The sequence below is a fragment of the Periophthalmus magnuspinnatus genome, chromosome 8, assembly GCF_009829125.3.
Source record: "Periophthalmus magnuspinnatus isolate fPerMag1 chromosome 8, fPerMag1.2.pri, whole genome shotgun sequence".
Taxonomy (NCBI): domain Eukaryota; kingdom Metazoa; phylum Chordata; class Actinopteri; order Gobiiformes; family Gobiidae; genus Periophthalmus; species Periophthalmus magnuspinnatus.
This window is the reverse complement of record NC_047133.1, coordinates 956,554-979,062: the sequence shown is the minus strand read 5'-3', so window position 1 is coordinate 979,062 and position 22,509 is coordinate 956,554. Positions and strand designations below refer to the sequence as shown.

Genomic DNA, 22,509 nt, shown 5'->3' with positions numbered 1-22,509 from the left:
CTACAGTTATTTATTTCTTTATCTTGCTGTCAGGTTTCAGAGTCAATAAAACAGAAAAAATAAGCAAGTAATACGTAATTTACACTTATTTTCTGAGCATAACATCCAAGAACATAATGATTAACTGGCTAATTTAACCAACATAAACACACCATTAATTTAAAATTCTGTCTCATGTAGATTGTATAATCAAATTGGTGTTTTAAAATGCTGTGGTGGTCCTGGCACATTTGATTAAAACATTTGTATTTGATGTTAGTGATTCAGAAACGTTACATTAGACCTGACTCTATAGCAGGAGGGTCCAAACTGTGGTCAGAGGGCCAACTGCGGCCCTCAGACTGACTTCTGTTGGTCCTCAGACTTTCTACAACTATAACTGTACATTATATCACATCATTGTGTTGTTATATTGGCCTAAAATGTTCCAAGTCTTTTTAAAGGTATGGTGGATTTCTGTGTAATCCCTGACAGTAAAAGTGAGATGGTAAAAGCCAAAGTTAAATCTGTCACTGGACAAAAAGTTGTAAAATAAAGACGTTTGGCTGCTCATCTAAGCTGCTTCATCAGTTCTGGTCAGATTCCTGCTGGACACTGCCTTATATCTGTCAGAAGGAGGAGATAACTACACTAAAACTAAAAACAGCTTTTGTTTTTAGTTTCTGCTCAGCTCTTGATGCGTGCTTACTCACATATTAGCATCCTGACTCGCTCTATTGTTCTCTTTTTTGTTTTTGTTAGGAAAGACAATCCTTCCTTGAACACAAATGGCCTCATGTATCTCCCATCTAACTGTAAACAAAAGCTGTTTTCAGTTTCAGTGTCGTTAGCTCCTCCTTCTGACAGATATAAGGCAGTGTCCAGCAGGAATCTGACCACAACTGAAGAAGAGACTTGTAGACTTAAGTGAAGATGTTTGGAGCAGCCAAACGTCTTCACTCCTACAACTTTTTGTCCAGTTACAGATTTAACTTTGGCTTTTACAATAGTGAATTTGTTAAAACTAAACTGCATCTATCTGAGTTTGAGGCCTTCCACTACAAAGATATTTCTGTATGTGTCCCTCGGTCAAAGTTTGCACACCACTTTTTACTTTTGCACATTTCTTTTTGGTTATTATTCACACACTTTTAACATATTAACACATACTGAAAGTGGCTGTGGGATCGGCATGGAGCGTTTGCTGTAATCAGAAATTAATTGAGCAAAATGTTTTTTCTGTTTTTTCCATTTTCAAGCAGCTATAATAAACAAGTGATCAACTCAATGTTTTTATAGAGAAAAGTATATGAATCAAAAATGTATTAATAGTCTAAATTGATACAAAAAGAAGAGTATATTTACACATTTTTATGAGCTGTACCTTAACATTATATGAGGAGCTTTTTCTGGTTCAGTGAGGATTTCTGAGTAGATGTATGTTCTAATAATTTTGATAAATGTTCTCGTCATCTTCACACATTATATTGGAAGGATTTGAGTATATATTTTCATCCTCATTATCATCCTCGTGATCACTATCGCTGTAGACTACTTGGTTCTTATCTGGCTGTGTGAGACTGTCAGGTGTTATGTAAGTATTTGTTCTGTGGAGTCTGTCGGTGTAAACGGGCTGCAGTGCGTGCACATTAGCATAGGTCCCCTCCTCCTCGTCATCTTCAAGACGACTGTCGGCAGGAACAGTCACTGAAACAACACGCACACACGTTACACAGGTGCAGAAAAATACACAACGCATTTGAGAACATACTTTCTGTTGGAGTGTTTCCGGCTTGTACAGTTTTAGATGATTTTTTAAGTATCACACAGACGACGGCAAACATCAAGAGGAGCAGCAGCAAAACTCCCATAATTCCCGGGACCAGCACCAAAGGCACTAGAAGACAATGCATTGCTTTAATATTAAGTTTGATCAGATAATGTCATTTGGTTTTGGTGCATTCTCATCACGGTATCACCAGAATAAACATTTCATATGTGGATCTTTGTAAAGCCTCTGCTCAGCGTCGTAGGCTATGAGGTGACTATTACAGGTGCAATATCTAACGCTTCAAGTGAAGAGTTTGCTTCTTTCATCTTCATTAAACATATTTATCTCACATGCAACACCTAGAAAAACATGCATTCTTACTGTGTCCAAAGATGCCTCACCACAGATCTGACCAGAGACGAGCAAGTATCAGACCCTCAATAAGGAAAGTGACATTTGTCCATCCATCCATTTTCTTCCTCTTACCCAGGGGCAGGTTCAGGGGGCAGCAGTTTAAGCATGAACTCCCTAGACTTTCCTCACCCCAGACACATCCTCAAGCTCCTCCGGTGAGACCCCAAGGCGTTCCCAGTCCAGCCGAGAGACACAGTCCCTCCAGCGTGTCCTGGGTTTTCCCCAGGGTCTCTTCCCAGTGGGACATGCCCTGAACACCTCTCCAGGGGAGGAGTCCAGAAGTCATCGTGAGCAGATGCCCGAGCCACCTCAGCTGCTCCTCTACTCCGAGCTCCTCCCATGTCACCGAGCTCCTCACCCTATCTCTAAGGGAGTGCACAAACCACACCCCCTTTCGACCGCTTATATCCGCAAACTTGTCCTTTCAGTCATTATCCAGAGCTCATGACCATAGGTGAGGGCAGGAATGTAGACTGACAAATAAATCGAGAGCTTTGCCTTTTGACTCAGCTCCTTCTTCACCACAACAGTCTGATGCAGCGACCGCATCACTGCAGACGCTGCACCGATCCAACTGTCAATCTCACGCTCCATCCTTCACTCACTCGTGAACAAGACCCCGAGATACTTGACCCTCCACTTAAAGAAAGGACCCTCCACCCGGAGAGGGCAAACCACCTTTTTCCGGTTGAGAACCATGGCCTCAGATTTGGAGGAGCTGATTCTCATCCCAGCCGCTTCACACTCGGCTGCAAACCGCCCCAGTGCTGTAGGTCCTGGATCGATGAAGCACCAGGACAACATCATCTGCAAACAGCAGAGATGAAATCCTGTGGTCCCCGAACCGGACCCCCTCCAGCCCGTGGCGCCGCCTAGAAAGGCAGCCCTGGCAGAGTACAACATGCACCGGGAACAGGTCTGACTTACTGCCGGCAATGTGAACACAGCTCCTGCTCCGGTCATACAGGGACCGGACAGCCCTTAGCAAAGAGCCCCGGACCCCATACTCCCAGAGCACCCCCCAAAGGACACCACGAGGGACACGGTTTAATGCCTTCTCCAGATCCGCAAAACACATGTGGACTGGTTGGGCAAACTCCCATGAGCCCTCGAGGACCCGATGGAGAGTATAGAGCTGGTCCAGTGTTTCACGACCAGGACGAAAACCACACTGCTCCTCCTGAATCTGAGGTTTGGTCGGATTCTCCTCTCCAGTACCCCGAAAAAGACCTTACTGGGAAGGCTGAGGAGTGTGCATATTTGGTGTGCTTACTCTTAATAATAAGATCCACTGTTGTCTCTGAGGTGTATGTGCGTCCTGCCCCAGTGACCTGATACACACAGCTGTATTGTCCCTGGTGTTGGCTCTGGGACACATTGAAGTAGAAGGAGGCTGAGTGGTTGACTGAAGGCTCACTGACAGAGCTGTTGGAGCCGGAGAACCACAGGAGGAACAGGCCTTCTGGGACATCTGAGGGGACAGAGCAGCTGAGGATAAAACTGTCTCCCCTGGTGATGTGGACAGTGTCGGAGGAGCAGTGTCCCCCAGCAGGAGAAGACACACACAGGCTGGGCACGGGAAGGTCCACTGGGAGGAAAACAGAAAGTTAAGTAGCACCAGTCTTGAGTCAGTCAGTAAATCAGTTAAAGCCCCAAAAGAACTCACCAGTGACGTGAAGAGACACTGAGTCACTTTGTGGAGAGCTGAAAGATCGACCTGAGAGCACTTTCTGATACAGACAGAAGTAAGATCCTTCATTGTCAAAGGTCACTGGAGATAAGCTGAAGGTGGCAGGATTGGAGGTTGATGTCTGAACATCTCGAGTTGAGTGCTCTAGAAAGAATGTTCCTCCTGAATGCTCCGTATTTATGGAACAAGTTAATCTGACGCTTTGACCCCACATGACTTTGAGCGATGGAGTCACCAAAATTCTGGCCTTTGGGAAAACGACTAGGACAAAGCAGACATGTGACATAGTATAATTATAATAAAAGCCCAGTGAAAAGGATTATGGGGTTAACATAAATGTATCTTTGAAAATGCCTTACCTGATACATCAAACGTCACAGAGTCACTTTGTGGAGAGCTGAAAGTTCGACCCGAGAGCACTTTCTGATACAGACAGTGGTAAGGTCCTTCATTGTCAAAGGTCATTCGAGATAAGCTGAAGGTGGCAGGGTTGGAGGTAGATCTCTGGACATTTTGAGTTGAACGCTTGAGAAAGAATGTTCCTCCTGAATGCTCAGTCCTGATGGAACAGATGACACTGGCACTTTGACCCCACGTGACCTCTTGAGGATTCAGTGAAATGCTGGGCATAGGAAGACTCACTGAAATGAGACCAAAGGATCAATTTTTACAGTTTAAGTTTGGCTCCAAGGATAAGGGCAAAAACATCCTAAAGGCTTGTTCGCAAAGTTATAGAATTAGACCATATAGACTTACAACTGACATGAAGCTGCACTGAGTCACTTTGTGGAGAGCTGAGTGTTTGACCTGAGAGCACTTTCTGATACAGACAGTAGTAAGATCCTTCATTGTCAAAGGTCACTGGAGATAAGCTGAAGGTGGCAGGGTTGGAGGTAGATCTCTGGACATTTTGAGTTGAACGCTTCAGAAAGAATGTTCCTCCTGAATGGTCTGTATTTATGTAACAGGTGAGTTTGACACTCTGACCCCACATCACCGATTGACTGGTCACAGAAATCTTTGGCTTTGTGAGCCTCCCTAGAGGGAAAAAATTAGTGGCCAAATGGCAGACATGCAATATAACAAATAAAAAGACAACCTGGCTGTTAAAAGTTTCAATAAAACTATAGATACAATATAGAACTACATCGAAAACTAACTATATTGCAGTACAAATAAGTTCTACCTGAACAGATCACACCAGCATCTTCACCGTGTCCACAGTTATGTGAACCAAATCCTCCGTGTCCACACTGAGTTAAAGAGCTTTCACTCCCAGAACAGCTCACATCATCGAGCCAGATCTGACCAGAGCCTTCACCAAAGTGGGCTTCTTTTGTTGCACTTATAGCTACTCCACAGTCCATCTGTCTGCACACGACTTTGGCATCGGACATGTCCCAGCCATCATCACACACTGTTCCCCATGTTCTGCTGTGGTAGATCTCCACTCTTCCAGAACATCGAGAAGAACCAGGACCAACCAGTCTGATTGAAGCCCCTGTGAAATAAAGCCACAGTTGTATGGTCTTGATTACTGCCTAGACTAAAGAACAAATAATTAAGGTTTGATCACATTTTGAATGCAAAAAGAAGAATGAGGTGCAAGAGTCCATCAAAAGATTTTATATAAAAATGAAAATCTAAATTCAGTTGACAGTATCCAGCACACAGACCTCCACTCGGAGGGATTTAATACTTTGTATTTATATTTTTGGTCTGATTTTAGAAGTATGGATAGTAATTATAAAGTTCCATGGGTCTTTGGACATTGAAAGATGATTTAGATGAGACAGAAACATTAACGCATTACATAATAACTGCTCATAAACAGAGTTGAAATACTAACCTGCATTACGTGGAGCTGAAGAAAGCAGGATGTGAACTAGACAACAGACACATGTTTTATAGCAGATTCTATCATGTTATTCTTCATGTTATATTTTAAAATCTTACCTATGGTCAAATACCAAAGAGGTCGCTCCTGTGTCTTTGACATTGTTGTGTGTGGCTTACAGGAAACTTCTGAGGAACTTAACAGAAAAAATACTGACCACCTCCCTGTGTTTTCACACAGGCACTGCCCATAGACGGTCTGGTGTGATACAAATGTTTGTAATATGTATTGGGTTTACATGTGTTCTTACGAGATGCAGAATAACAGATGTTTTCAATGTTCTACTTTAAATCCAAACTACTCCTTTTTCTATTCTGTTAATATCACGTTAAGGCCAGGTATCTTCATATTTTTCATGCACGTGTGTTTGATTTTACATGTCAACTCTTTGATAAGGCTAACCTGTACATGCAAGGTAATAACTCCCTGAGGTAGAAAACAGCCAAAGTTCTAAAGGCAAATTATCCTTTGGGAGATCTGGGGACAGTATTTAAGTGTTAATCTGTCTGTTAGTCATAAGACTGAACGGCTACAAACGTAATAAAACGCACACAGTCTGTATGTTTTTGGTATTATTTTTCAGATAATTTCCACACCAGTTTGGTGTTGTAGGAAACCTTGATGAGATTCAGAGTTGTATCAGGCCCTAATCAATCTGTGTTCAGTCAGGACAGGGGTCTGTGAATCGGAGCCTCCACCCTCTCAAAGTTGAGACATGAAACAGAACTGACACATCGTCGAGATCTTTTGAGATTTGAACACTGTCTTTATGAGTAAAGGAAACAGAACTGAAAGTAATGGAATGATCTGGTCTCAAGAAGAATTTGTTATGTTCTCTTGAAGGCAACAGAGAGGTCTGATTTATTTGTGGCTGACTGGAAAATGTTTTTGTTGTAGTGAAGAAACAAGGTTTGTAGAGTCTAGTGTCTGTGTAAAATGAATAATTAATCACAGTTACAATTACAGCTTCATGTTGCTCCTTGCAATGTTCTGCTTATTTTCATCAAACCCTTTTCCCCAAATGAAAGAAAATGACTGAGCCTTAAAATGTGTTTATTCAAAGTTAAAATATCAACATTAAAATATCAACATATTGACAGTAGCCAAAGCAAAGAGAATCATGGCATCACACAAATAATAGACTGGAGTTTGATTCTATCTGACCCTTCTCTGTTAGCTTCATGTTGCTACAAGTTGTTTTTACAAAAGATTAAGTTCTGCTCTTTAGTACACACTTAATAAACTTTCAGTTTTCAAATATCTAAGAAGTAGTCAAATATGCTACGTACAGAACTTAATCATTATTGAAGATCTCAAACAATAACCAGTGAAACATCTGCTTAGTATCTTAAGGCTAGAGCTGTTGTCTAGTTTCTGGAGCAGTCGTCTAAATGAAAGAGAATTTAAAGTTGAACAGAGTTATTACAGTTGAACAATGCATAAACCAATGTGAAAGAGAACAGTGCCAAGCTAAAAATAAAAATAAAAGGTAGTTTAAGGTGTTTAAATGTCTCAGTTCTTTATTCTGATGTGCAGGACTGAATGTTTTCCATTTGGCACAAAGTGTGTTCTGATCTGGCATACTCTGATTTGAAGTGGTTTATTCAGGTCTAAAGATCTTTTCCAAAAACCTGAGCAGCTGGCCACACTGCTCCAGGATTTTTTAAGAGTTCTCTGGGTCTGGCTTGGAGTTTCCAAGAAAACAAACACACTCCGCTCTGTTAGATTTGAAGTGAGACGCTCTAAAGGCTTGTGTATCTTGTTAAATTGCTGTCTGTGTCCTACTGCTGTTTCTAGCTATGTGCAGGCTGCATGTGCACAAGAAAGGACTGATGTGTTCAAGGGGCGTAGGAAATAAGGGTGTTAGGAGATAAAGTATTGGGGTTTCACTAGCATCGTTTATACTGATATTGTCATTCAAATTTCAATGCTGGTGTGTTGTTGGTTTATCAAACTTCTATTTCTGGAGGAAGTGATCCACCTGAAGAGCTACTGCTGCCCAGTGTCCACATTCCCCAATGTCTTACCATTATAAAACATATCCAGTCTTTGCTGCTCAGAATTTTAGAAGTTTTGATAAATGTCGTCCTGCTCCTCAGTGTTAGTTACATTTTCATAATCATCATCATCGTCATCATCTTCATCTTCTTGATTGGTCGACTCTTCTCTAACAGCATTGAATCTTGTGCAGTATTGGTATTGATTACTCCTCATCGGGGCGTCAGAGACAGGTTTGGTGCATTGTGGTGCATCAACATTCACATAATCGGCCTCATCCTCATCACTGTCTTCGAGATACTGGTTTCCAACTGCATTCACTGAAACAAGAATCATTTTCAAATGCAAAGAACACATTGTGTAAAGACTAGTATATAAATGGATGTGTGAGAACAGACTCTGTGCTTGGACGGTGCTTTCTGAATGTTGACTTTGAGATCTTTTCTTAAGGACCAGGAACAGCAGCAGTGAAACCAAACCAAGAATCAGGACGACTCCAACCACAGAGGGGGCGACCAAGAGCACCAGTGGCACTAGTGGAGGAAATAAAGAAGCATCAATCTAACATCAACATGAATTTGTCTGCATAAAAGTGTACTCATCTCTTTTCTTTACATTTGAAATAATAGAGGTTGAGAGAACAATTGTGTAACAGTGGTTAAAGTGGCTGTAATTTTAAAGCAGAGAATCATGAAGTGTTCCTTTAGCACGTTAGCTTTTATTGCAGGTGGAGTTTGTTGTTCACTGAAGCTAGGTTAAGTCGGTAAAGTTGGGAAAAGTGCCTATAAACTCATTGCAGTGAATATTTAGGATGTGTTGGTAAAGGGAAGAATAACTTTGGAAAGCTGCAAACCTTAAAATAAACTTCATATTTTAGAAGTATATTGCGTCACTAGTGGAATTTATTATTCCATGTCAGTTTTTACATTCAAGCTTATTTTACAGCACTTACATTTAGTGTAGATTTGGACGGGGACTGTCTCTGAGGTGTATGTGCGTCCTGCCCCAGTGACCTGATACACACAGCTGTATTGTCCCTGGTGTTGGCTCTGGGACACATTGAAGTAGAAGGAGGCTGAGTGGTTGACTGAAGGCTCACTGACAGAGCTGTTGGAGCCGGAGAACCACAGGAGGAACAGGCCTTCTGGGACATCTGAGGGGACAGAGCAGCTGAGGACAAAACTGTCTCCCCTGGTGATGTGGACAGTGTCGGAGGAGCAGTGTCCCCCAGCAGGAGAAGACACACACAGGCTGGGCACGGGAAGGTCCACTGGGAAAAATGTAAAATGAAAAAAAAGATATGTTCCTACTTTCAGAACATTGCTTTGACAAATGGTACTTTTAAAATGAAACATGTGAAATTGCCTGCGCAGAGGACTGAAACAAAACCTCACCAAACAAGATTTCTTAAACATTTTTGTTCTGCAAATAAGGTTGACCATAGGTCGTCTAGCACTGTAAAACCTTTTTCCTAAAGTGCCCCTAAACACAGTTCTGACCCCGAACGTTTTGTCAGTTGCTCAAATACACTGCCAAAAAAAAAAAAAAAAAAAAAGTTGCCACCTGGATTTAACTAAGCAAACAGGTTGTCTCCTCCTGCAGTTGGTCCGGTCTAGGTTCAGCAGAATGAGGTCAGCTGACACCTGAATATCCTGAATGACCAGGTTATTCCATCAGTGGATTTTTGGGCATATTACAAGACGACAATGCCACGATTCATCAGGCTCAAATTGTGACAGAGTGGATCAGGAGCAGAGACGTCATTTTCACACATGGATTGTCCACCACAGAGTCCAGACCTTAACCCCAGTGAGAAACTTTGGGATGTGCTGGAGAAGCTTTGAGCAGCGTCAGACTCGACCATCATCAATGCAACAGGAGAAACATTAAAGCAACAACTGGATGGAAATAAATCTGACACTGCAGAAGCGAAATAAAAAATAATGACACAGCGAATGTGTGATCAAAGCTAAAGGCAGTTTTTTTTTTGGTGGTGAATTTTTTTTTTGGCCAGGCAGTGTATAATTTCTTTTAGCTGTCTAATACCACACCTGAGACTTGAAGAGTAAGAGAGTCACTTTGTGGAGACGTGAGGACTGGACCTGAGGTGTCTCTCTGATACTGACAGTGGTAGGACCCTTCACTGTCAAAGGTCACTCGTGGTAAGTAGAACGTTGGGCTGCTTGAAGTCTGAATGTCTCGATGTCGGTGCATAAGTTTGAACACTCCTCCTGAAATCTGAGTTGAGATGGTACAGGTCACACTGACTCCATGCTGACCCCACATGACGTCACGAGAGGGGGACACAGAAATACTGGGCTTTGGAAATTTCACTGAAACAGAAGAGATCACCTGCTTGTTTGCATACATGACATTCTAGTTCCATGTATGATAAATGCAACTCACAAAACAACTATTGTGTTGATGGCTGTGGCTCAAGCCAACTAATGCCAGTTTGCACGTTCCACTTACCAAATCAGTAGTAAACTCAGAATCTCATAATGATGAACTCACCAGTGATGAGAAGTGAGTCACTTTGGGGTGAATCCAAGGTCTGACCTGAGAGCACCATCCGATACAAACAGTGGTAAGGCCCCTTATTGTCAGCAGTCACTTGGGGTAAGTTAAAGGTGGCAGGGTTGGAGCCTAAAGTCTGAACTTCCTGATTTAAGTGTCTCAGAATGAATGTTCCACCTGAAAGTCCATTAATAGAACAGGTGACACTGGCACTTTGACCCCACATGAGCTCAAGAGGAGACAGAGAAACAGTAGGTGTTGGGAATCCCTCTGAAAAAATACAAACAGAACTTCAGAGTTCGGAGTCAAACCACAATTAAATTATAAATAATGCAAAACAAAGTTACTACCTGAACAGATCACACCAGCATCTTCACTGTGTTTACAGTTATTTGAACCAAATCCTCCGTGTCCACACTGAGTTAAAGAGCTTTCACTCCCAGAACAGCTCACATCATCGAGCCAGATCTGACCAGAGCCTGGACCAAAGTGGGCATTTTGTGTCGCACTTATTGCTACTCCACAGTTCACCTGTCTGCACACGACTTTGGCATCGGACATGTCCCAGTCATCATCACACACTGTTCCCCATGTTCTGCTGTGGTAGATCTCCACTCTTCCAGAACATCGAGAAGAACCAGAACCAACCAGTCTGATCTGATCTGTAAAGTTAATTGTACAGAGCAGATAAGCACTTGTTCTTCAATGACTCAGATAAATTCTAGCAATGACAAGCTCCAAGACAAAAACCTTTTCAACATGCAATGTCTGAGAAAACTATCATAAAAGATTTCATGTCAAATATAAACAAACACATTTTACCTGAACAGATCACACCAGCATCTTCACCATGTCCACAGTTATGTGAACCAAATCCTCCATGTCCACACTGAGTTAAAGAGCTTTCACTCCCAGAACAGGTCACATCATCGAGCCAGATCTGACCAGAGCCTTGACCAAAGTGGGCTTGTTTTTTCGCACTTATAGCTTCTCCACAGCCCATCTGTCTGCACACGACTTTGGCATCGGACATGTCCCAGTCATCATCACACACTGTTCCCCATGTACTGCTGTGGTAGATCTCCACTCTTCCAGAACATCGAGAAGAACCAGAACCAACCAGTCTGATCTGATCTCCTGCTTGAATATTGCCAAGAAAATATATATTGCAATTATTACAATATGCATCAAACCAAATTAATTGAACATATCTGTATTTAAAATGGTGGTGGGACTAAATGTATTAAACCATTTCTTTTATAAATTCCTGAAATAAAAATATAACTTTTATGATACATTTTTATTTCCAATTTGATGTTGAAATAAGCTAAACTAAACTCCCCAAACATTATAATAACAGAGCAAACCTGTTAGCAAAGGTGGTACAAACAGCAGCATCACTGTGGAAAAACATGCACAGGTTTCAGACACAAGGACATGAAAATGTAGCTTCCATAATGAGCAAATATAACTGTATCTTACCCATGTGCAGACAGAGAACATTTCTGCCTCGTCCGACAGCCATGACGTCCAGATGAAACTCAAAAGCACTTGGTCGACTTCTGCTGCATTTGGTAAAAAGTTGAAGTTCCTCTTTCATGTCACACATTCACACACACATACACCCACACACTCCCAGATCAGCCACAGTTTCAAAGTAAAATATATAAACACATATACACATAGACAAAGATGCACATACATGTGTATACATAAATATATGCACATGCACCCACATGGCCAACGAAGTATTTATTCAGCCACCAATTGTGCAAGTTTTCCCACTTAAAAAGGCCTGTAATTTTCATCATAGTTTCACTTCAACTATGAGAGACAGAATGAGAAAAAATATCCAGGAAATCATGTCTAGTTTTTAAAGAATTTATTTGCAAATTCATGGCAGGAAATAAGTATTTGGTCAATAACAAAAGTTAATTTCATTACTTTGTTGTTTACCCTTTGTTGGCAGTGACAGAGGTCAAGCGTGTTCTTTAAGTCTCCAGAGGTTTTCACTGTTGTTGTAGTTTGGCCCATTCCTCCTGCAGATCTAGAGCATTGATGTTTTGGGGCTGTCGCTGGGCAACACAGACTTTGAACTCCCTCCAGATTTTTCTGTGGGGTTGAGATCTGGAGACTGGCTAGGCCACTCCAGGACCCGGGCGGTGTGTTTGGGATCATTGTCACGCTGAAAGACCCATCCACATTTCATCTTCAAGCCCTTGCTGATGGAAGTAAGTTTTAGCTTAAAATTTCACAATACATGGCCCCATTCATTCTTTCCTTTACATGGATCAGTCGTCCTGGTCCCTTTGCAGAAAAACAGCCCCAAAGTATGATGTTTCCACCCTCATGATTCACAGTAGGTCTGGTGTTCTTTGGATGCAACTCAAAGTTGAGTTTTTACCAAAAAGTTGTATTTTGGTTTGATTTGACCATGAGATTCTCCCAATCCTCTTTTGGATCATCCAAATGCTTCTATCAAACTTCAGACGGGCCTGGACATGTCCTGTCTTAAGCAGAGGACACGTCTGGCACTGCAGGATTTGAGTCCCTGGCGGTGTAGTGTGTTACTGATGGTCCCTTTGTCACTTTGGTCCCAGCTCTCTGCAGGTCATTCACTCGGTCGCCCCGTGTGGTTCTGGGATTTTTGCTCACTGTTCTTGTGTCATTTTGACCCCGGGGGGGAGATCTTGCATGGAGCCCCAGATCGAGGGAGATTATCAGTGGTGCTGTCTTCCATTTTCTAATAATTGTCCTTTGACAGCTCTTTGGTCTTGGCCATAGTGGAGTTTGGAGTCTGACTGTTTGAGGTTGTGGACAGGCGTCTTTTATACTGATAACTAGTTCAAACATATGGGACAATTCTTTGACTAGTTAGGTTTTGTATTAAGAAGTAAAGCATGTGTTTTTACTGTTAACCCTGTAGCCTGATACAGTTCTAAATTTCTCAATAATTTCTATTATTAGTGGAATATATTTTTGAGGTTCTGTGGCGTAAAGTAAATGATGTTGTCTGTATATAATGGAATCTTATTTTCCACCTTTCTAACTGTGATTCCAGGGATCTCATTGTTACGTCGTATGGTCACAGTGAAGGGTTCAGTTGCCAGTTTAAACAAAACAGGAGACAAGGGGCATCCTTGGCAGCATCCTCGAGTCAGACCAAAACACTACATTTATAGATTTGAGCTTTTGGCTTGATGTATAATGATTTGATCCGTCGAATGCAGTTTTCCTAGGGTTACATTTTTTTAGCACTTGTGAAAGGTTGAATCACTCGACGCCATCTGCTTTTTCTGTATCTAAAGGTAGAATAAATGCTTGTTGTTTTGATACGTTCTATTGGTCAATAATGATCAAGAGTTTCCTGATAGTGACTAATGTATATCTGGCTTTAGTGAAACCTGATTGATCAGAGCTAATAAGCTGTTGAATGTAATTTTGTAAACTTCCTGCAATAATTTTTTTAAGGATGAGATGTAGGATGAGCATTTATCCTCTTTGTGGATGAGAGATATAATTGCTGTGTCCATTGATCAGGCGAGTGATGGAGTCATGGAACAAAGGAATAAACAGAGGACTTAATTGGGACCAAAAACTTTTATAAAACTCAATTGTGTCACACTTAACATAAAAACACAACAGATTTAAAAACATTCAGACCACAGACAACAAGAATCACATTAAAATCACACACAAGAATACAGACAGGAGCAATTCACAACCCACAGACAGGAGTGGTCAAACAGATCGTTAATTTCCATCATAAAGTTTTAAGAGTTGTCAAATTGCATCATGTTATTTTTCTTTATAAAGTTTATAAAGTGCTACTTTGCCTAAAATTGTGAATATACAAAACAACACACGAAAATGTGTTTGACATGGCAAACATCAAACTATAATAAATTAAAATATTGTAGTTCCAACTTTTCTTATGTAAATATATATAAGTATTTTTAAGATTTGTATTACAATAATAAATGATAATGATAAAATAATAAATGGACTGCAAATGAAATAGAAAAGTGCAACCACTTTAGGAGCAGCAACACTGTGACAAACTTGGTTCTCTAATTTGCTCAATTTATCTCAACTTCTGGGAAAAAAATATGTTAATTTATGCTTTTTATTCACAGAGGAACTGTCAGCTACTATCAAGCAACTGGGTAATTTCTTTTTTAAATTTAAATCTCTTAATCTATTTAGTTTCCACCTTCTGACCCTGATGATAATAGTACAGTGTAGTTCTACAAAATGCACCAACATGACCAACTTTAGTTTTAGTTCAATCACAAATAATTTATCAAAAAGACGTTCTCTCAGCTGTGCTCTTCATTCACCATCAGTCGTCCTTCTGCAGTGCCTCATACTTTACACCTCTCACTCGAAACAGGAACCGACACTATGACATAAATAAAGCGTGTAAGTATGTTTATATAAAGGCAGAGACATGATGAACAGAATGACTGAGAACTGACTGGGAGAATCACTTGACACTGCTGTTCTCCTGTGATGAAGCAGACAGACCAAAATGAACACCAGGGGGAGCACTAGACCTCCGACTGCAGCTGGGACTAATGCAGCAGGTCATCCCCCAGTTTTTCACATTTTATTTGACATCAGTGTGTGTGGTAAATTGTTCCATTTAGTAAAGTTTAGAGACACCATCAACAAACTTATTGTGATCCATTAGACATGACAAAATGTGGAAAGAAAATGATTGTCACTGTCTGACATGAAATCAGACTAAACCTTTCTAGTTTTAGGTCAATGAGGATTACCAAAATTATTTCTATTTGCTCAGTGCCAGAGTAATGACAGGAGGATTTTTCATGAGTTTCTTCAGAGTCAGAATGTTATATACAGTAACATTAATATGACTTTAAACAACTGGGGAAACCCAGATGATGTCATGTCTTTGGAAGCTTCTGGTTGGTTTATTGACAACATCTGAGTTTAGAAACACACCTGTGGATGTGTTTGAAGACACACCTGAAACACTCTGCTTCTTTTGTGTAACACCATGGGAAAGTCAAAAGAAATCAGCCAAAACATCAGGAAGAGAACTGTGGACAAGTCTGGTTCATCCTTGATACTTGAAGGAGCCACGTTCATCTGTTCAATTATACACAAGTATAAAGACCATGGGAATGTCCAGCATCACACCGCTCAGACACAACAAGAGATGAACGAGCTTTGGTCTGAAATGTGCAGATCAACACAAGAACAAAAGCACAAGACCTTGTGAAGATGCTGCTGAAGCTGGTTATTTATTTGATTAGGACAATGCATGCTGATGAACAGACATGATACAACATGAATGTAAACACACCAGATTATAGCCAAAGGCTAATTTACATCTTTTGTCCCAAGGTCTGGGGCCATAAAAGAGTCAAAATAAAAACTGGACACTACGCTCATTGCACATTACACTCATTGCACAGTCCTCATTATTTCAGTCTGTTTGGCCCATTCAAGACAGTTACATTTTATACCCGTCCCCTTCATTTTTTTCCCATTCATGCAAATATATCTCTATAGAAAAGTTAAAGTCACATTGTCACTACAGATGATGCATGTTTGGTTTGACCATAACCAACGTGACAGTGGTGGGAAAGGGCTTTTTTCAAATTTATTTATTTATTTTTTTTATCCCAGACTGTTTTTGTTGTGTTTAACAAAAGGCATGAGTCCTTAAGCCAGTTATGCACAGACGATAACTCATCAGCAGCTGTGAGGTCATCAGCAGCTGTGAGGTCATCAGCCGCTTGCAGAACGTTTTTGGCTCGAGTGTAGATAATTTCATCATCCGCATACATTTGGATAAGTATTTGGTTAAGTGATTGATAAAGAGGGAGAATAAGACCGGCCCAAGGATTGACCCCTGTGGGACTCCAACATCACAGTCTAAACATGAAGATTTTACACCATGAACTACCACATGCTGTTTCCTGTGAGACAGATATGATGTGAACCATTGAAGAGCCTGACTGGAGATGTTAAACTGAGTCAACCTGGAGCAAGATCTGATGGTTTATGGAGTCGAAGGTTTTCTTAAAGTCTAAGAAAACAGCCCCAACACAGGAGCTCCTATCAAGCAAACTCTTTATGTTCTCAGTTCCTTTTTCTAATCTTTTAATATCATGGGAAGGCCAAGTATTTTTATATTTTTCATACACATGTTTGATTTCACATGTCGACTCTTTGATTAGTCTAACCTGTACACATGCTAATACCCCTCTGAGGTAGAAAAAGCCAAATGATCAATCCAGACACAGTTCTAAAGGCAAATTGTGCTTTGGGAGATCTGGGGACAGTATTTAAGTGTTAAGAGTTGTATCAGGCCCTAATCAATCTGTGTTCAGTCAGGACAGGGGTCTGAATCGGAGCCTCCACCGTCTCAAAGTTGAGACATGAAACAGAACTGACACATTGTCGAGATCTTTTGAGATTTGAACACTGTGTTTGTGAGTAAAGGAAACAGAACTGAAAGGAATGGAATTATCTGGTCTCAAGAAGAATTTGTTATGTTCTCTTGAAGGCAACAGAGAGGTCTGATTTATTTGTGACTGACTGGAAAATGTTTTTGTTGTAGTGAAGAAACAAGGTTTGTAGAGTCTAGTGTCTGTGTAAAATGAATAATTAATCACAGTTACAATTACAGCTTCATGTTGCTCCTTGCTATTTTCTGCTTATTTTCATCAAACCCTTTTCCCCAAATGAAAGTAAATGACTGAGCCTTAAAATGTTTTTATTCAAAGTTAAAATTCAACATTAAAACATCAACATATTGACAGTAGCCAAAGCAAAGAGAATCATGGCATCACACAAGTAATACACTGGAGGCTAGAGCTGTTGTCTAGTTTCTGGAGCAGTCGTCTAAATGAAAGAGAATTTAAAGTTGAACAGAGTTATTACAATTGAACAATGCATAAACCAATGTGAAAGAGAACAGTGCCAAGCTAAAAATAAAAGGTAGTTTAAGGTGTTTAAATGTCTCAGTTCTTTATTCTGATGTGCAGGACTGAATGTTTTCCATTTGGCACAAAGTGTGTTCTGATCTGGCATACTCTGATTTGAAGTGGTTTATTCAGGTCTAAAGATCTTTTCCAAAAACCTGAGCAGCTGGCCACACTGCTCCAGGATTTTTTAAGAGTTCTCTCTGGGTCTGGCTTGGAGTTTCCAAGAAAACACACTCCGCTCTGTTAGATTTGAAGTGAGACGCTCTAAAGGCTTGTGTATCTTGTTAAATTGCTGTCTGTGTCCTACTGCTGTTTCTAGCTATGTGCAGGCTGCATGTGCACAAGAAAGGACTGATGTGTTCAAGGGGCGTAGGAAATAAGGGTTTTAGGAGATAAAATATTTCATTAGCATCATTTATACTGCTTTTGTTACTATACTAAAAGTACTATACTGTTACTACTAATATCAATGCTGGTGTGTTGCTGGTTTATCAAACCTCTATTTCTGGAGGAAGTGATCCACCTGAAGAGCTACTGCTGCCCAGTGTCCACATTCCCCAATGTCTTACCATTATAAAACATATCCAGTCTTTGTCGCTCAGAATTTTAGAAGTTTTCCTGCTCCTCAGTGTTAATCTCAGTTTTCATAATCATCATCATCATCTTCTTGATTGGTCAAATCTTCTCTAGCAACTTTGAAACTTCTCACCGGGGGGTCGGAGACAGGTTTGGTGCATTTTGGTGCATCAACATTGACATAAACCTTCTCATCCTCATTATTGTCTTCGAGATGATTGTTTTCAGCTTCATCCACTGAAACAAGAATCATTTTCAAATGCAAAGAACACATTGTGTAAAGACTAGTATTTAAATGGATGTGTGAGAACAGACTCTGTGCTTGGACGGTGCTTTCTGAATGTTGACTTTGAGATCTTTTCTTAAGGACCAGGAACAGCAGCAGTGAAACCAAACCAAGAATCAGGACGACTCCAACCACAGAGGGGGCGACAAACAGCACCAGTGGCACTAGTGGAGGAAATAAATATCAAACAGTCCAATATTCATGAAAACATCAACATGATTGTGTCTGCATAAAAATGTCTCTCTTCTGGATTAAAATATGTTATTTACATATGAAATAATAAAGGTGTTGAGAGAACAATTGTGTAACAGTGGTTAAAGTGGCTGTAAATTTAAAGCAGATATTGAGGAAGTGTTCTGTTAGCATGTTAGTTTTTAGAGAAGATGGAGTTTGCTGTTAACTGAAGCAGGGTTAGGTAGGTAAAGTTGGGAAAAGTGCCTGTAAATTCGTTGCAGTGAATAATTAGGATGTGTTGGGAAAGTGAGGGTTAACTTTGGAATGCTGCAAACTGTTTAAAATAAACTTTTCAACACGTTTTAGAAGTATATTTAGTTCCTCTTTGTTTTATTGTGTAAATACTTATATATTTTCTTACTACTTATTGCACAGTTGGCACCAAGATTATTTTACAGCACTTACATTTAATGTAGATTTGGATGGGGACTGTCTCTGAGGTGTATGTGCGTCCTGCCCCAGTGACCTGATACACACAGCTGTATTGTCCCTGGTGTTGGCTCTGGGACACAGGGAAGTAGAAGGAGGCTGAGTGGTTGACTGAAGGCTCACTGACAGAGCTGTTGGAGCCAGAGAACCACAGGAGGAACAGGCCTTCTGGGACATCTGAGGGGACAGAGCAGCTGAGGACAAAACTGTCTCCCCTGGTGATGTGGACGGTGTCGGAGGAGCAGTGTCCCCCAGCAGGAGAAGACACACACAGGCTGGGCACGGGAAGGTCCACTGGGAGGAAAACAGAAAGTTAAGTAGCATCAGTCTTGAGTCAGTCACTAAATAAGTTAAAGCCCCAAAAGAACTCACCAGTGACATGAAGAGACACTGAGTCACTTTGTGGAGAGCTGAAAGATCGACCTGAGAGCACTTTCTGATACAGACAGTAGTAAGATCCTTCATTGTCAAAAGTCACTCGAGAAAAGCTGAAGGTGGCAGGATTGGAGGTAGATCTCTGGACATTTTGAGTTGAACGCTTCAGAAAGAATGTTCCTCCTGAATGGTCTGTATTTATGGAACAGGTGAGTTTGACACTCTGACCCCACATCACTGTTTGGCTGGTCACAGAAATATTTGGCTTTGCGAGTCTTCCTAGATGGAAAAAATTAGTTGCCAAATGGCAGACATGTAAATTTTTGCAATCTCATCATACAATATAACAAAAAGACATTGTAACCTGGGTGTAAAATATAGAAGTACTTCCAAACTATATTACAGAACATATAACAACAAGTTCTACCTGAACAGATCACACCAGCATCTTCATTATGTTTACAGTCTTGTGAACCAAATCCTCCATGTCCACATTGAGTCTCTGGTACTGTACACAAATGGCTTACTTCCTACCTCACAGACAGAACATTTATGGTAAGCTTAGACACCTGCTCCTCTCAGGTTCATAAAATCACATGTGGTGTGCCCCAGGGTTCCATTTTAGGTCCTATACTTTTTAACCTGTACATGCTCCCTCTTGGTGATGTCATCAGGACACATGGAATCAGCTTCCACAGCTATGCAGATGATACACAGCTTTACATCTCCATGTCTCCTGATGACACCAGCCCAGTGGATGCTCTTTTTAACTGTATTTTAGACATCAAATCCTGGATGGCAGAAAACTTCCTCCAGCTTAACCAGGACAAAACTGAGGTTTTAATCATTGGTCCTGAGGCCCAGAGAGAGAAACTTTTACCCAAATTACAGTCACAGTCTTTTAATCCATCATCACAAGTAAGAAACCTGGGCGTTATTTTTGACTCTGAGCTGACTTTTATTCCACACATTAAAAACATCACAAAAATTGTTTTTTACCATTTGAAAAACATAGCCAGAGTCCGTCCCATTCTCTCTCGGGCCAACACAGAGACGCTGATGCTTTTATCACCAGTCGTATAGACTACTGTAATGCCCTGCTCTCTGGTCTTCCCAAAAAGGCGATTTCAGGTCTACAATTATTACAAAATTCAGCAGCACGTGTCCTGACTAAGACCAGGGGGCGGGGCCACATTACACCGGTATTAGAATCCCTGCATTGGCTCCCTGTGTGTTTCAGGATCGATTTTAAAGTTCTTTTACTGGTTTTTAAATGTCTTAATGGTCTTGGGCCTTCTTATCTTACAGAACTGCTTTTATCCTATGAACCCTCGCGGCCCCTGCGCTCCTCCGGCAGCAGGCTCCTAGTCATTCCCAAAGTCAGGACACACACGCATGGAGAGGCCTCTTTCCAGTTTTATGGCCCCCGTCTATGGAACAGCCTGCCGGAGGACCTCAGGGCCGCAGAGAACATTCAGGTTTTTAAAAGCAGGCTCAAGACCCATCTTTTTAGCATAGCTTTTGATTAGTATTTATCATTTTAAGTTTACTTCTCTGTTTATTTAGTCTTATTTAGGCTGGATAGTGTGTTTATGTTTTACTTATGTTTTATTTACTTGTTTAGTTTTGACTTATTTTATTATTTATTGATTATTTATTTTATTATTTATTGACTTATTTATTAGTTTTGACTTATTTTATTATTTTTAATCATTTTAGATTTGCCAGTGTTTCCTCTGAGGAGCCCTCTGCACCGGGAGCTGTGGTTGGCTGTGGCTCGTGGGCCCTGGAGGTTTGGTCTTGACCTCATCTCTTCTCTGGGCCCTGGTGTCCTGTGGCTGTGGGTGACCCTGTTCCTGGTGCAGATGGTTCCTCTGGTGGTGCTCTCTCTCATCTGGTTCATCTTTATCCAGCCTGTTCCACTTAAACATATTTTAAATGAAACTGAGGTATTTTAACATGTGTTGAGGTGGGGGGTGGGAGTGTGTGTTGGGGTGGGGGGTTGTTTGGTTATGATTATTGATGTGTTGGGGTTGGGTTGTTGGGCTGTCGGGTGGCTGGGTGGGTTTGGTGGGTGGGACTGATTTTAATGCTTTGTAAAGCACTTTGTGTTACTTTTTTTTGTATGAAAAGTGCTTTATAAATAAAGTTTGATTTGATTTGATTTGATTTGATTAAAGAGCTTTCACTCCCAGAACAGCTCACATCATCGAGCCAGATCTGACCAGAGCCTGGACCAAAGTGGGCTTCTTTTGTCGCATTTATTGCTACTCCACAGTCCATCTGTCTGCACACGACTTTGGCATCGGACATGTCCCAGTCATCATCACACACTGTTCCCCATGTTCTGCTGTGGTAGATCTCCACTCTTCCAGAACATCGAGAAGAACCAGAACCAACCAGTCTGATGTGATCTGTAAAGTTAATTGTATAGAGCAAATCAGCACTAGTTTTTTGTTGTTTTTTTTTTAATGAGGGAGATAAATTATATATTTTCCCTTCTATTATAAATACTCACACCATTCGAATCAGTTAACCCCTTAACCCCGTTCCGACGGCCCGCCGTCAGGCGCCCTCGTTAAAACTTTACAGCAATGTACGTATATTTCTACGTCACCCACACAAACAATCTACACATCAAATGAAAGCTACGGCATTCATCTTTCTGAATATGTAAACCATTTACACCTGTAATTACCACAGTGCTGACAGGAAAGCTGTTTTTACAGAGAAGTCAGAAATGTGGATTTGGACTTGCCTTAACTTTGAAGGCTCTGGTTTTGTCAAACATCCACATATTCACACAAAGTTGGTCTCATTTGTTCCGTACATGTCCAGAGAATATAATCCAGTAAAGAAATAATGTCCACAAAATAAGTTAGATCCTCCATGTCCAATCTGCTGCAAGAAAGTGAAATCTGCTCCATCACTTTTTTGCATTTCTTTTGTCGATTTCAAGCATAATAAACTTCTGACAGTGCCAACTTTGTTCCTCAGTGCCCAACACTCATGTTAGCTTGTGACTGATACCAAAGTTGGCCAATAAGGTGGGGGTTTTGAGTTACTGGAGCCCCGGACAGTGAATGAGTGCTACAGATGACTGAAGGAGTCCCACCCCACTCTCCCCCTTGTAGAATCAAGCTGTTACATTACACACGTTTAGTGATATTTTCCTCTTACAGCCAATAAGCAGCGGAACACGACGATGCGTGACATGCAGTGGTTTCCCGTAAACAGACGGAGTTTGCTGCGCGCGTAAAAGGAGGAGACTTGATGCAAAGATCCGCGCGCAAAATTACGTGCATGTAATTGCGTAATTTTACATGACTGTTTAGCAGCAGTTTTGTGCTTTAAACATGAGGAAACGGACAAAAAGTACGC

General features: G+C 41.0%; 2 protein-coding genes across 2 annotated transcripts in view; both read right to left on the bottom strand.

Moving 5' to 3' along the window:
- Nucleotides 1-4,181: 4,181 nt before the first annotated feature.
- The window catches only part of LOC117374619 (deleted in malignant brain tumors 1 protein-like), a 53,186-nt gene continuing 34,858 nt past the window's right edge, over nt 4,182-22,509 (bottom strand). The window contains 8 exon segments of the mRNA XM_055223759.1: nt 4,182-4,495; nt 4,611-4,892; nt 5,041-5,355; nt 10,617-10,928; nt 11,026-11,403; nt 17,931-18,041; nt 18,730-19,047; nt 21,318-21,542. Of these exon segments, the coding sequence (XP_055079734.1) occupies nt 4,182-4,495; nt 4,611-4,892; nt 5,041-5,355; nt 10,617-10,928; nt 11,026-11,403; nt 17,931-18,041; nt 18,730-19,047; nt 21,318-21,542 (2,255 nt within the window).
- Nucleotides 6,906-10,509, bottom strand: LOC129456431 (uncharacterized). The gene is made up of 5 exons (XM_055223488.1): nt 10,264-10,509; nt 9,801-10,082; nt 8,702-9,019; nt 8,148-8,282; nt 6,906-8,069 (listed from the first exon to the last, which is right to left on the bottom strand). The coding sequence occupies exons 1-5, from the start codon at nt 10,490-10,492 to the stop codon at nt 7,816-7,818; spliced, it is 1,218 nt and encodes a 405-aa protein (XP_055079463.1). The 5' UTR covers nt 10,493-10,509; the 3' UTR covers nt 6,906-7,815.